The 15277-nt window shown below is 43.6% G+C and overlaps 1 protein-coding gene across 1 annotated transcript in view; it reads left to right on the top strand.

Annotated features, from left to right (window-relative positions):
* The window catches only part of CDHR2 (cadherin related family member 2), a 195614-nt gene that overhangs the window by 142797 nt on the left and 37540 nt on the right, over window positions 1-15277 (top strand). Inside the window, exons 22-26 of the mRNA XM_075344655.1 lie at window positions 50-201; window positions 300-402; window positions 4165-4253; window positions 5202-5279; window positions 15036-15113. Of these exons, the coding sequence (XP_075200770.1) occupies window positions 50-201; window positions 300-402; window positions 4165-4253; window positions 5202-5279; window positions 15036-15113 (500 nt within the window). The remainder of the gene's footprint in view (window positions 1-49; window positions 202-299; window positions 403-4164; window positions 4254-5201; window positions 5280-15035; window positions 15114-15277) is intronic.

Genomic DNA, 15277 nt, shown 5'->3' with positions numbered 1-15277 from the left:
TTACTGTATTTAACATTTATTCAATTTACAATGTTTTTTTTTCATCAAGGCCTCTGATAAAGACAGTGGAAAGAATGCTGAATTAGACTTCTATTTGGAGAAGGTGGAATTCATTTTCTCTAATGGTGAAACTCAGCAACTTGGAACCATCTTTAGCATAAGCAGTAGTTCTGAAAATGGCGTATACACTGGTTCTGTCAGGTCTGTTGTGATAAGGCAAATGATCTGCATTTCAAATTATTGCTTAATATGAATGTAATTGTTTTGAGTTTATTATTTGTGTATTTTTTAATGTGCAGAGTTGCTAGTAATCTGGATAGGACACTCAAGGGTCAGTACCAAGTCACAATTAAAGTAAAGGATAGAGGGAGCCCTTCACTCAGCGCTATCCGCTCTATAATGGTAAGACTCAATATATGTGATGGAAATTAACTCCGCAGGTGTGCATATTCTGATGAGGAATAAAAATATTGAGCAGGAAGCCAACTTTGTGTTTGAGCCCAAGAACACATATTGTATTTTAATGCTATTATAGCTTATCTTTTGTCCATACAGTTGTTTTCTGCTTTTTGCTGTAAGCCGATATCAAATGTAAAAAAGAAAAACGTACTACATTATATTTTTTTATGTTATATTTTTCAAAAACTTTGAACGTAATTTTTTTCTCATGTTTAATTTGATTACCTTAGTCCAAACCCTAAATCTCATTCTTACCCTAATAATAGTGTGAAAGCACACTAACACTCGTCCTAAGCCTAATTTGAGTCTGATGCCTAACTACTTTAAACCTAACCCTAGTTTTAGCCCTAGTCTAAAGCGGGCTTTACACGCTGCGATATCGCTAGCAATGTCGCGAGCGATAGCACCCACCCACGTCGGTGGTGCGTCATGGGGTGATCGCTGCTGTAGCGAACAATATCGCTACGGCAGCGTCAGACGCAATTACCATTCACCGACGTCGCTGTTGCCACCAAACAATCTTTCCGTAAAAGTGGGAGGTTCGTTCGGTGTCACAGCAGCATCACTAAGCGGCCGCCCAATAGAAGCGGAGGGGTGGAGATGAGCGGCCGGAACATCCCGCCCACCTCCTTCCTTCCTCATTGCTGGCGGCTGCAGGTACGATGTTGTTCCTTGTTCCTGCGATGTGTGCTGCCGCAGGAACGCCAAACAACCTGCGTCCTGCAACACTAACGATATTTGGGATTAGAACGACGTATCAACGATTAGGTGAATAATTTTGATCGTTAGCGGTCGTTCGTGCGTTTAACACACAACAATGTCACTAACGAGGCTGGATGTGCGTCATGAATTCCGTGACCCCAACGACATCTCGTTAGCGATGTCGTTGCGTGTAAAGCCCCCTTTAAACCTAGTCTTAACCATAAACCTAGTAAGGGTTAAAAAAAGTAAAACTTAAAGGCTATTATAAGATTCTTTTTTATTTTTTTGCATGGGATGCTTTTTGCTGGGGGCGTTATCTTCTCAGTGGCTGCCTATGCAGTGTGCGGCAGCCAATGACAAACTCTTCATGTCTGCTACTGTTCTGCATAGGCACTTTTGGTGGCCACAACTAAGCTGTCATACTCTACTGCTTCTACATGCTGGGCACTCACTGTAACTGAGTTGCAAGACAAGCAGCACTTTTCAGTGAATAGTGGCTAAAAGTGGTGCCACATTTTTACGCCTCTACAACCCATGCTACGAATTGCTAGTTGCCTGCCACAAAAGAAAATTCTTCATCTGTCCCATGTGAAGCACCAACATCACACTAGGACATACACACACATGATGCAGATACCAGTGATTACAAGAAGAACTCCACTAATGTGTCATACATTCATATATTACAATCAAAGGCTGAAGAATGTACAGGAGTTACTCGAGGAGAGCTTAAATACCCCACTAATGTACGGTTCACACATGCAATGATTCCCTCCCCCAAGGAGAGCCTGAATACCCTACACATGCTGTGCGGTGCAGATGAACACTGGCTGCTTGCTAACACGTAGGCTTCATTTTTAACTTGGGATTGAACACATCCACTTAAAGAGTATTTATAAAGAGTATACACACCTCTGCGCAGAGTATTTTACAATTACTATTTTACTTCTAAATTTTCTACCATTCTGCTGCTGCAGAGGATCTACAAGTTCTTTATATATGTGAGCACTTACGCAAACTGAAAAACTAGCTGGTCCTTTGCCAATAAGAATTATATTACTGTAACTGTTTTATCTTTTCCACATCACAGAACCAACCAAAATACAAGTACATCTTATAAATTAGAAATATATCAAAAAGTGAATTTATTTCAGTAATTCAATACAAAAAGGGAAATGCATATATTATATAGAGTCATTTCACACAGAGGGATCTATTTTTAGTGTTTATTTCTGTTAATGTAGTACAACTGTTGCATTCCTTGTGTCAAGCCACTCATGACCAATAGACATGCCAGAGGTGTCTTACCTGGGCCAAGGAGAAAAAGAACAGGACTGTTCTGAGTGGTCCAAGGTGTTGTTTTCAGATGAAAGTAAATTTTGCATCTCATTTGGAAATTACGGTCCCAGAGCCTGGAGGAAGGGTGGAGAGGCCACAATCCAAGCTGCTTGAGGTGTAGTGTGAAAAATACACAATCAGTGATGATTTGGGGAGCCATGTCATCTTCTGGTGTAGGTCCACTGTGTTTTATCAAGACCACAGTCAGTGCAGCCATCTACCAGGAAATTTTAGAGCACTTCATGCTTCCCTTTGCCGACAAGCTTTATAGAGATGGAAATTTCATTTTCCAGCAGGACATTGCACCTGTCCACACTGCCAAAAATACCAATACCTGGTTTAATAACCTCAGTATCACTGTGCTTGATTGGCCAGCAAACTTGCCTGACCTAAACCCCATAGAGAATCTATGGGGTATTGTCAAGAGGAAGATGAAACACCAGACCCAACAATGCAGATGAGCTGAAGGCTGCTATCAAAGCAACTTAGGCTTCCATAACACCTCAGCAGTGCGACAGGCTGATCACCTCCATGCCACGCTGCATTGATGCAGTAATTTATGCAAAAAGAGCCCCGCCCAAGCATTGAATGCATTTACTATACATACTTTTCAGTAGGCCTACATTTCTGAGATTAAAATCATTTCTTCAGTTGGTCTTATATAATAGTCTAATTTTCTGAGATAATGATGTTGCACACAAGTCACAATGTATATGGGAATGATGAAAAGCAAAACTGCTATGGGAATACTAGACTGAAAAATACAATAAACTATCTGAAAAAGTGAAAAAACATGAAAAATGGAATATGCTTAACTGCTATGAATAATAGGGATATAAGAGATGTTTAGCCATTGTATTGATCAATGCAAAAGAGCCCCAAACCAACTCCAAGGTAATCTCTGTTTTTGGGGTCTATATGTAACCTCACCTGCAGTTAAAGAACTTGAACTGTATGGGAAGCAAAGGATCAAGCTATATATGTGAAGTGAAACAAATGGCTGTGGGTGGGGCAGGGTTCTCGGACAAAAAGTGCATACTAACCCTGTCCCACCCACTCTTTACCCTATTGTATAGTTATGTTTTTTTGAGTCTTGCACCATGTTTACACCATTGGTGTTCCAGACATACATTCTTTAGTTATTTTGAGTTTACATTGGCTGTAAGCCATAATCATCAACATTAACCGAAATAAACACATGAAATAGATCACTCTGTGTGTAATGAGTGACTCTATATAATGTATGCGTTTCCCTTTCTGTATTGAATTAATGAAATAAATTAACTTTTTGATGATATTCTAATTTATTGAGATGCACCTGTAGACCAGCAAGTAATCCCTAATAGTGATGAGCGAGCATTGGTACTTGTATTGAGCAGTTGGATGCTTGATTACCAAGTATAATGGAAGTCAATGGGGGGCTCAAGATTTCCCAGAAAAATACCTCCCATTGACTTCCATTATATGCACTCCAGTTGCCCCCATCCCCGAGCATCCAATTGTTCGTTACGAGTACCAAGCACCTGCTCATCATTAATGTCTACCTTTATACAGCATGCACTCAATAATATATAAAATAAATTTTTACTTGTAGAATTGTCTATTTCTCTTGTTCTTTCTTATATAATTTGCTTTTTTCCGAATGTTTCCCTTCCAAACTTGTAGATATTTACAATAGATGAATCTTTTAGAGTGGTACTGCGGTTCTCAAAGTCTGTTGATGATCTGACTAAGGCAGAGCACGATATCATTGGGTAAGTGTCTGCAGATTTAATATAGAATACATGTTAAATGGGTATTTGGGTCAGCAAGAGAGATAATATATACTTCTACCGTAGCTCATTGGGGTAAAAAATTGTAACATTTTAGAAAAATACACCTACCTCATTACAAGCTGTACGACAAGGACAGAACTATTTCCTAGTGAAATATTGCATGATTTAATTGGTTGGCAACCATATCATTCTCCAGATATTCCTCATTCAACCTTTTGGCGACATCACTCGAAAAGGTCCATGATTGATCATTTACTAATGCACTGTCTGTAAGTACAATGCCGCGGTAATCTGGTCTCACACTACTGGCCAACACAGCCAACACTACAAGCCAACACAGGTACTAGGCAAGAACCTAATGAGATGCTCTGGCCCCCCAACAGGGGAGGGGCTGGTGCCTCCCAGAGATAGGATGGAGACACCTTAGCAGGGGGGTGCACAACTCCCTATAAATGGATAGGAAGTGTGCATGCTCGCCCCCTAAGCTGGAGATCAGAAAACCCCACACAACATGTGCAAGGCCTAGTGCCTAGGCAGGAGCCGAAGACCACACATGTGAGCATCTGTGGGGGGAACGAGCCAGTTACCACACCATACATGGATGGCAATGAACGGGACGCAGAGGACTACTCAACACGTGGGTGGCCACAGGGGGGATGAGCCAAGGACCACGCAATAAGAGGATGGTCATGCAGGAAAGAGGAGGGAGCAGCGACATGGTGTTAGGATGCGAAGGTGAGCCGGCACTACACCAGGCTTACTAATCTGAAAAGGTGTTCCTGGATTTCAGCAAGTAAGGTGTTTGTAGGGCATATGTCTGGTGGCCATGGATTTCCGACATGGTCACTAGATCAGTATCCCGCATATTATTTAGCTCAACTCTAATTTCCATTTATTGATATATTATGTGACATTTTTATGCAACAGGAATATCATAACAGCAACTGGAGCTTCAGTGTTTGTGGCCGGGATTGAAGCAGCGGAAGCCTCAAAAAGGGCCATACGGTGAGCTACATAAACAACAGAGCAGTGATGTGATGACTCATTTATTCTACATAGAAAGTCGATTTTGGTACTATATGTTTCGGATTTTTTGCTTTCAGCTAACTACATCAGTAATAAATGAAATCTGATATTTGTAGACTTCTGCAGACATTATATGTCACAGAGGTATCATCTAGATTTAATTAGATTTAACATGGACCATATTGTTCTCAACATTTGAAAGAGAACAGTTGGCAGTACAAAGAACGCAAGCTTCAGTAATAGGTTACAAATTGCAAACTGAATCAAAAAGGACTAAAGTTTCAGAAAAACAAAACCTTTACTACCATCTGTTCACGAAGGAGCTGTACCTGACAAGTTATAGTGGTCTACTTTATGTGCATTTGTATTAGTAATAACCTTATTAACCTTGGGTTATATTTATATTTTATATATATAATTTATTATAACCCTTGGGTAAATGTCGGGTTGTTTGGTATGGATAAGATTCCTCTAATAAGTACGTCCTCAGAGATAATATTTCAAGAGGTCTCACTGACATAATCTTACACAAATTCAGTGAATATTACGCAAAGTTCCAGAGAGACACTCACCACTAAATTGTTTAGGATCCTGCTCCAGAAATCTTGAATGAGACCGGACCGCCCATCAGTCACCAATGGGCAATAATGAGTCCAAAAGAAAGAAAATTTGTCCGGTAATTATATAAAATCTTCAATTTATTGTAAATTTATTGTAAATTCATAAAATCTATATTAATATTCCAGGGAGGCAGTCCCAGATAATGCGTTTTGACCTGTTTTGGTCTTAGTGAATACGATGGATTTTATGAATTTACAATAAATTGAAAATTTAATGGAATTAGCAGACAAACATTATTCTTTTGGACTTATTCAGTGGATATTGCTGCTGAAAGCATAATCCAAATGCTGTCATAGTATCACTTAAATTGAATAACACAGTGAAACTTTCCATTTTATGAAGACCACCCCTTATGCAGATCAGATTTGTTGAGATGGATTTTTAGTTTCACAGTATATCATCATACCTCTCAACTTTTGAAAAATAGAAAGAGGCACAAATTATGCGGGACTACCACAAATGTTGACCACGCCCCTAGTCACACCCATTTGTAATTTTTCTACCCTGACAGGAGCAGATGTCAAAGGGGAGGGGGCAATGAGGGATATTCAGCAGATGCCCGAAACTGCAGGGCGTAGACCTGAGTCCTGCTGTATCCAGGATAGTTGGGACTAGAGATGAGCGGATAGGCTCATGGATCTCCAGTCCAGAGTCCAGGTCAGTTGTAACTGGCAGCTGGATGGGATGACTCGAATCTCTTACCTTTTTTGGCATGCCTGGCACATCTTTTGATTATCCAGGGCTGGTGCAACGTGATCTGTGCATCAGGCTCATCTCTAGTTGGAACCTATAGATTTAATTTTTGTTCATTCATAGTTGTAGCAGCCAGAATGTTCTCCTCCTTATGTAGCTTCACTATTCAATATCTGTTGATTTTGTGTATTTAAGGCAGTATTCACACGTTGCAAAATACTGTGTTTTTTGTTCTCTGCAGGTGTCTCCACCAAACTATACAATAGCAATCTTGTCAGGTTATTGCACTTTTGCTGCATTTTTATACGTTTTCTCCCTTATGGGTATGGTTCCACTTGTGCACAGCGATATGCTAATGACCCTCTGTGCGAGCGTCAGCCGATGATCATGCGACTGTGATCTGATCTTGTGATCACATCACAGGTGCGGAGAAGAGGAAGGGAGCACTTTTTACCCATCTTCTCCCCGGCCTGTCTCTGCGTACATCACACTGCGGTCGGATGACATGTGAGTGTAGTGCGATGTTTCACGCGCTCCCATAGGCTTCTATGGGTGTGTGAGCCGAGACTCACTGCCAAACACAGCATGCTGCGATTCATTTCTCAGGCCGATATGTCATGAGGAATCAATCGCAGATGGACACTGCCCCATAGTTATGCCCTGGTGCGAGTGCAGTCCAATGTTTTATCGGATTGCACTCGTCCATGCAAAATGCAAGTTGAACCGTACCCTATTTGATGCGGTTTTGGTGCAGATGTGAAGCCACATTTTAAGCTTTTTTATAGTACAGAAAAGCTTTGACTGTGCACTTATAAAAGTAACTGCAATTTTTTCCATGCAATATTTTTTGAAGCATCTAGACAAAAAAAACCCCCACCCAAACCACACAGCTCAGTGGCATCTTAAGATGCACAGCGGATGAAGTTTTCATTAAATTGCATCCACTTTGCTTGGACCATTAAACCAGTAGAATTTCTATGCAAAAAAACAGCAGAAAAAAAGCAGCATTTGTGCTACATGTGAAAACAGCCTAAATGTCTAAGCAAAGTGGATATGATTTCATGAAATCTCCACCCTTGGTGAATATTTTGCTTGGCGAGTTTTGGTGCGTTTTTCCTCTATAAACTTCTATATGGAGCCTGTAAAATAAATGCAAGTAAAAGAAAAAAACTGTTGCATTTTTAAACTCAGAATCAAAGTTTTTCTGTACTATTAAAAAAGATTAACAACTCGGATTCACATCTGCACCAAAAACGCATCAAATAAGGGAAAAATGCATAAAAAAACTACATTTTTGTAATTGTTTTTCTCCGTTTTATAAGAACAAAAAAAATCTGACTTTTTCCACCTCTAGAATACAGGTACATAGAAATACACTACTATGTACAGATGTATCTCTATGTACTACCAGTGTAATCTGATTCTGGGTTCACTATCTGTAATATAGCAATGCAGCTAAAGATTACCAAATACTCCTATGGCTCTCAGTAGTGACTCATTGGTAGAGCTGCTGTCTATGAACTGGAAGAATGTGAGTTTGAGTCCTGGGGAGACTAGAAGAGTGGAGAACTGTTAATTTAGTTTATGCACATACAGAGAGTTGCCGGCTCCACCCTTCAAAGAGCAGAACCTACAGAGTCGGTAAGGGTAGCTGAAAGGAAGTCGGGACAAAAGCCTTGACTGCCAGGACAGAGGGACTGAGCCCTAAAATTGGGATAGTCCCGCTGTAGCCAGGATGGTTGGGAGCGCTAAGTATTATGCCTACTAACGGTCTTTTTTTTAAACCGCTACTCCAGCGATTTTTATTTTTATTTCACCCCTGTAGTGGTGCTTTAAATCTAAATCCACTGCCCATGTCCTATACTCACCTTCTGGCTGTATCGTCTGTTATTAGTAGAGATGAGCCAGCCTCTAGAGGCTCGAGTTCAGTTTGGTTCGTCGAACGGAGGCCGCGTTCGAGTTCGGTTCGGCGAGACGTTCGACGAACCTCTCGAACCCCATTGAAAACAATGGGAGGCAATCACAAACACATAAAAACACATTATAAATGTACACATACAGTTAATAAACATTGCCATTACACTTACCGGTCCCCGCGACATGTCCTGCACTCTGTCTCCTGCCGCTTTTCCTTGCGATAATCGCTGCATCCTCCCGGTAACCAGCACTGATGATAGGACCTTCCGTGATGTCAAAATAGCCATGTGACCAGTCACGTTTATTATCTCATTGGCTACAGACTGGTCACATGACTATGACGTCATGCTAGGTCCTGTCAGTGCATCTCTCCGGTAAGCGATGCTCATTTGAGCATGTCCTTTTACCGGCGAGATGCTCTGGCACATGATGGGCTTCCCCGTCCATGCATGTCGGCGCTCTTTACAGAGTCAGCCCACATGCAGGGTCTAGCTGTCACAGCCAGTAAATAGCGGCACCGGGAATCATGTGATCGGAGCACCATTGCTTTGGTAACCCGTCTGTTAGCGGTGACGTCACCGCTTACAGCTAGCAGCCTCTGATCACTCACGGAGTGAAAAGACTGCACGGGAATCAGCAGCGTCTTCCTCCCATGCAGTGCTGTCTGATGTAGCAGAGCTTCATGGGTTGAAGGGGAAAGAAGACAGAAGAGCAGGATCATGGAGGGCTGACAGGGAGTAATAAACATGGAGTCTCTAAGTGTGTCTGTGTCTTTATTTCTACTAAAGTATTTTTTCTCTGTGTGGTGTCTTTTTTTTAACCCTTTATTGTAGATTCTTAATGGCCTGGTCAAACTTGCCTGACATTAAGAATCTCTGGCTTAATACTAGCTAGTAAAACAAAGCTAGTATTAACTCATCATTACCCATCGAGCCACCCGACATCAGGGCAGCTGGAAGAGTTGGATACAGCGCCAGATGATGGCGCTTCTATGAAAGCGTCATTTTCTGGGGTGCCTGCGGACTGCAATTCGCAGCAGAGGCGCCCAGAAAGATCGGGCTAACCTGTGTTGCGGATTACAATTCCCAGCTGCCTAGTTGTACCTGGCTGGACACAAAAATGGGGCAAAGCCCATGTCGTTTTTTTTTTTTTAATTATTTCATGAAATTCATGAAATAATTAAAAAAAGAGCTTCCCTATATTTTTAGTTCCCGGCCGGGTACAAATAGGCAGCTGGGGGTTGGGGGCAGCCCGTAGCTGCCTGCTGTACCTAGCTAGCATACAAAAATATGGCGAAGCTCACGTCATTTTTTTTTTAGTTTTTTGGCAAAAAAAATAAAAAATGCTTCCCTGGATTTTCCATTGCCAGTGAAGGTAACACCAAGCAGTGGGGGTTAGCAGCCAGTAGCTGCTTGGATTACCCTTAGCTAGCAATACAAAGAATGCAGCAGGAGCCCATATATATATTTTTTTAATTATTTATTTTAAAAAAATTGGCTTCCCTGTATTTTGATTGCCTGACATTACAGTACTGTAAAAATAAATCATTAAAAAAAATGACGTAGCGCTCCGCGGTATTTTTGATGTTCAGCGCAGATAAAGCAGACAGCTACGGGTTGCCACCCCCATCTGCCTGGCATTACCTTGGCTGGCAATCAAAATACAGAGAAGCCCATTAATTTTTTTTATTTTAAAAAATAGTTAAAAAAAAAAAATTACGTGGGGTCCCCCCATTTTTGATAGCCAGCTAGGGTAAAGCAGACGGCTGTAGCCTGAAAACCACATCTGGCCGCTTTACCGTGGTTGGTGATCCAATGTGGAGGTCACCCCAGGCTCTTTTTTATAATTATTTTATAAATAATAATAATTAGAAAAAAAAGTAGGGTCCTCCCCAAATTCGATTACCAGCCAAGGTAAAGCGGACAGCTGTGGTCTGGTATTCTCAGGGTGGGAAGGTCCATAGTTATTGGCCCTTCACAGCCTAAAAATAACAGGCCGCAGGTGCCCCAGAAGTGGTGCATCCGCTAGATGCGCCAATCCTGGCACTTCACACCAGCTCATCCCGTGCCCTGGTGCAGTGGCAAACGGGGTAATAAATGGGGTTCATACTAGCTGTAAGGTCACCTGACATCAAGCCCAGCAGTTTGTGATGTCATGGCATCTATCAGATACCCAACATCACAAACTGTCAGTACTAAGAAAAAAAATAGACAAAAAAAATTTATTTGAAAAAACACTCCCCAAAACATTCCCTCTTTCACCAATTTATTGTAAGGAAAAAAAAACAAGCGGGTCCCATGACGACTCTGGACCGTCTAGAATATGGGGTGAGAGGCTCAGGGAATGTATCCCCCATTTTCTAGGAGTGCAGACCTTCCATGTGAGGAGTGGGGGGTACAATGAATCTGCACCCACTCTCCTCAGGTCCACAGCAGCAGAGTCCATGTCGTAACTGTTGCTATCAAAGCTGCAATGCCCTGCTCATGAGGTAAGGGCATGCCTACTTAGGAGAACTATTCTACATTTCCAAATATTGGTATTTGCTGATATTATTGCTATTCCACCTACTATATATTGGGGATAGAATCTTGGAGATGGAATACCCCTTTAAGTCCAGTTATCCAGCTGAATTAATACTAAACAACAGAGATCGATATTTAGACATGTTTTCTTGTGGCGTATAATGGACTCTCATGTTTGGTAGTTGTTCAGCAGGGCAACTATAAAATCAAATACCTCCATTTGGAAATGTATAGCTCTCCTGATCAACTATGCTCCTTACCTCAGGAGCAGGGCATTGCAGCAGCTTACAGATGCATGGTTACCGCCACTCACTGTATCTGAACACAGGAAGCTGAGCTGACAGACGCTCTGTGCATGCGGCAGCGTCTATTGTAAAGGAGGGGGCCGCGGGGGGGTCAACGCTGCACAGGTACCGTGGGACACCGGGGAACATCGGTAGGGTTATAGGGGGTGACCTGGCAGGGCCTGGGGAGGAGTTTTCTGTCGCATGTGTCATGGCACATGTGACAGAAATCAGAGGAGTTGGGTGAATGATGCCGGCGCGCTGCTCTGCGCGCAGCCATCTTTGATTTCCGGGATGGGGTCAGGGGGGGGCACTTTGGCGACACCGGGGAACCGGGGAGGAGATTTATCTCCCATCTGACATGTTTGTTCATGCCAGATGGGAGATAAATAATTTTTTTTCCGGCGCTGTCATTTACTGTAACGTGATCATCGGTATACGGTGTATACCGGTGATCACGTGAGCGGGGACCGGAAAAAATGGCCTGAATCATGATCTCCAAAGTCTCAGCTACCCCCTGAAACCCCAGAGATTTTCTGACGCTGGGGGGCGCTATTCACTTATTTCTGCCTGCTGTTTATAAACGGCAGATCAGAATAAGGCTACATTCACACGACCGATCCGTTTTTGCGGTCCGCAAAAAACGGTCCGTTTTTTTCACGGGTGCATCCGTGTGGCATCCGTTTCCGTTCCGTATACGGTCCGTATGTCATCCGTTTGTCATCCGTGTGCCTTCCGTTTTTTTGCGTACTGCAAAAAAACTGAAAGAGGGAAAATATATAAATTTACCCAGGATCCATGGCTTCAACCTACATGAGGCGGTCACATGTTCACTCCAGTGCCATTTTCTACTGCTTTTCACAGCGTAAAGCGCTCTGGTGATTTTCCTGTGCTTGTACACTTCATATCAGTCTTGTCTGTCATTATAATGGCAGAAAGATACATAATGTCCCACTCTCCTGCATTTTGAAATTTTGCACCCTTTGGTGCCTTTCATGTGGTACTAAGGGGTGCTTAGCCTTATATTTAGCCAAAAAATAAATAAATTTAAAAAAAAAATGACGTGGGGTTCCCCCTATTTTTGATAGCCAGCTAGGGTAAAGCAGACTGCTGCAACCTGCAGACCACAGCTGGCAGCTTCACCTTGGCTGGTAATCCAAAACTGAGGGCACCCCACGCTGTTATTTTAAATTAAATAAATAATTAAAAAAAAAAAACAAATTGGATCACCAGCCAAGGTAAAGCGGACAGCTGGGGTCTGATATTCTCAGACTAGGGAAGTCCAAGATTATTGGACTCTCCCCAGCCTAAAATAGCAGGCCGCAGCCGCCCCAGAGGTGGCGCATCCATTAGATGCGCCAATCCTGCTGCTTCGCTCCAGCTCATCCCGTTGCCCTGGTGCGGTGGCAAATGGGGTAATATATGGGGTTAATACCAGATGTGTAATGTCACCTGGCATCAAGGCCTGGCGTTCGTGATGTGAGGCGTCTATTAGATACCTGACATCACCAACCCAGTCAGTAATAAAAAAAATAGACGACAAACACATTTTTATTTGAAAAATACTCCCCAAAACATTCCCTCTTTCACTAATTTATTAGAAAGAAAAACAAATCCAGGTCTGGTGTAATCCAAGGGGTTCCCATGACGATCCATTCCATAGTCAATGTTCCAGTCAATGAAGAACAGAATGTTCCATATTGACTGGGAGAGCACTGCAGTGACCTGAGCTAACATCAATAGGTCAGCTCAGGTCACTGCAGGGCATGACAAGTGCTGCTGTCAGGAGGATAGCGAGGTACATTACCTGAGGTGATCGCTGCATTCCTGATAACAGAGCTGTCACTGAGTTCAATGAGTGCCGCCTTCACAAACCAAGTATCGTGGGAGCCTGTGACATCACCGCTAGTGACAGTCTCGGGTCGGCAGCGAAAGGAGATGTGACAAGCGGCGGCCATGGAGGACAGTGACAGCGCTGACGTCGGGAGGGCAGGACTTCATCACCGCAGTTAAGGCTAGGTTCACTTTTCCGTTGTTTTGCATCAGTCATATGCGTTGCTTGACGCTTGTGACTGATGCGTTGCATAACGGATGACAAGAATAGAATTCATTGTCGGACTCCGTTGTAAAAGAGAGAACAATCAGATCATCGCTCTCATTAGCCGGCCAGCTTTTGAGAACGAACAGATGATCTCCCAGCGGCCGGCTAATGAGAGCGATCAGCTGATCATTCACAATAGCCGGCCGCCGAGAATATGTACGGACGGCAGAGTGCAGGGTGGGTGGAGCTGAGCGGGTCCATGTGTGCGGGTGGCGGAGTGCGAGGTGGGTGGAGCCGAGCGGGGCCATGTGTGCGGTTGGCGGAGTGTGAGGTGAGTGGAGCCGAGTGGGGCCACGTGTGCGGGTGGCGGAGTGCATGGTGGGTGGAGCCGAGCGGGGCCCTGTGTGTAGGCGGTGGAGTGCGACGTGGGTGGAGCCGAGCATGGCCATGTGTGCGGGCGGCGGAGTGGAAGGTGGGTGGAGCCAAGCGGGGCCATGTGTGCAAGCGGCGGAGTGTGAGGTGGATGGAGCCGAGCGGGGCCATGTGTGCGGGCGGTGGAGTGTGAGGTGGGTGCAGCCGAGCGTGGCCATGTGTGCGGGCGGCTGAGTGCAAGGTGGGTGGAGCCAAGCGGGGCCATGTGTGCAAGCGGCGGAGTGTGAGGTGGGTGGGGCCGAGCGGGGCCATGTGTGCGGGCGGCGGAGTGCGAGGTGGGTGGAGCCGAGCGGGGCCATGTGGCGCTGAGGACGTCAGTGCCGGGGACTGCATGGCTGGGGACAGGTGAGTGTGAGTGTGTGTACATGCCGAGTGCAGGAGGGGGCGGAGCCGAGCGGGGAAGTGTCGGCTCCCTGCACACATAGCCAGGGTAAATATCGGGTTACTAAGCAAAGCGTTTTGCTTGGATACCCGATATTTACCTTGGTTACCAGCTTACCACAGGCTGCCAGCGATGGCTCCCTGCACACTGTAGCTGTAAAAAGCCACGCTTTTGGTGATCGAACCGTTTTCGAACATAACTCGAACTGTCAAGCTTTTAGTAAAAAGCTTGAGTTCGAATTCGATGTCGAGTACCCCCCAAAATCACTCGAACATGAAATTGCCGAACCTCGAACCTTGAACATCGCTCAACTCTAGTTATTAGTGCTGCTTACATCGGTGTTTTGCAGTTTGTGACACTCCGGCTGCTACAGTGTTTCATGGAGTGAGCTGAAGGTCACAACTCAGTGCAAGTCTGAGAGTCATGTTCTTGCTCTAATGGAGATTCATTTAGAGCTTGTGAGTTGTGACGTTACTTATGACTTCTGGACAGTTAGAAGATATAGTCACAATATGGCGCTGTGGGACCAGAGTGACGCCGAAAAAAGGTGAAGACACCAGCGAGTGAGTATAAGACCGGGAGCAGAGGATTTAGATTTAAAGCACCACTCCAGTAGGGACTTTTATTACAGAATCATTAGATATGAATGTTTATTTTTATTTTTTTAATAAATACAACTGTGGAATGTTAAATGGTAACCTACATGACTCAAGTGAGTCTACAATCATCAGCAAGACTTTTTGAGTGAATGCAAAACTGTACTTAATATTAAACAGTACAATACAATAATGCAATAAATAATACAGAATAAAACATTGGCTGAACTTTGTCTCTCATTGTCAGTGCGAGTGATCAGAGCATCATGACAATATACTGCGTTTACACCAATGGCACCGCCATAACACCAATGCAACTCAACAGGTTAGTGAACATGAAAATAAGTAATTTACATAACCATGCATATACCAATAAAAAACAGCACAGTACAAGACGATAATCTGTCTCCTTTCTGTATTTTGTTGATATTGCAAGAATAAGGCTGGGGACTACACAGCAGCATTGGCTAGTACGATATATGGCTGTAT

This window comes from Anomaloglossus baeobatrachus, chromosome 4 (genome assembly GCF_048569485.1).
Source record: "Anomaloglossus baeobatrachus isolate aAnoBae1 chromosome 4, aAnoBae1.hap1, whole genome shotgun sequence".
NCBI lineage: Eukaryota > Metazoa > Chordata > Amphibia > Anura > Aromobatidae > Anomaloglossus > Anomaloglossus baeobatrachus.
Note: the sequence above shows the minus strand (reverse complement) of the source record. Positions and strands in the feature narration are given on the sequence as shown.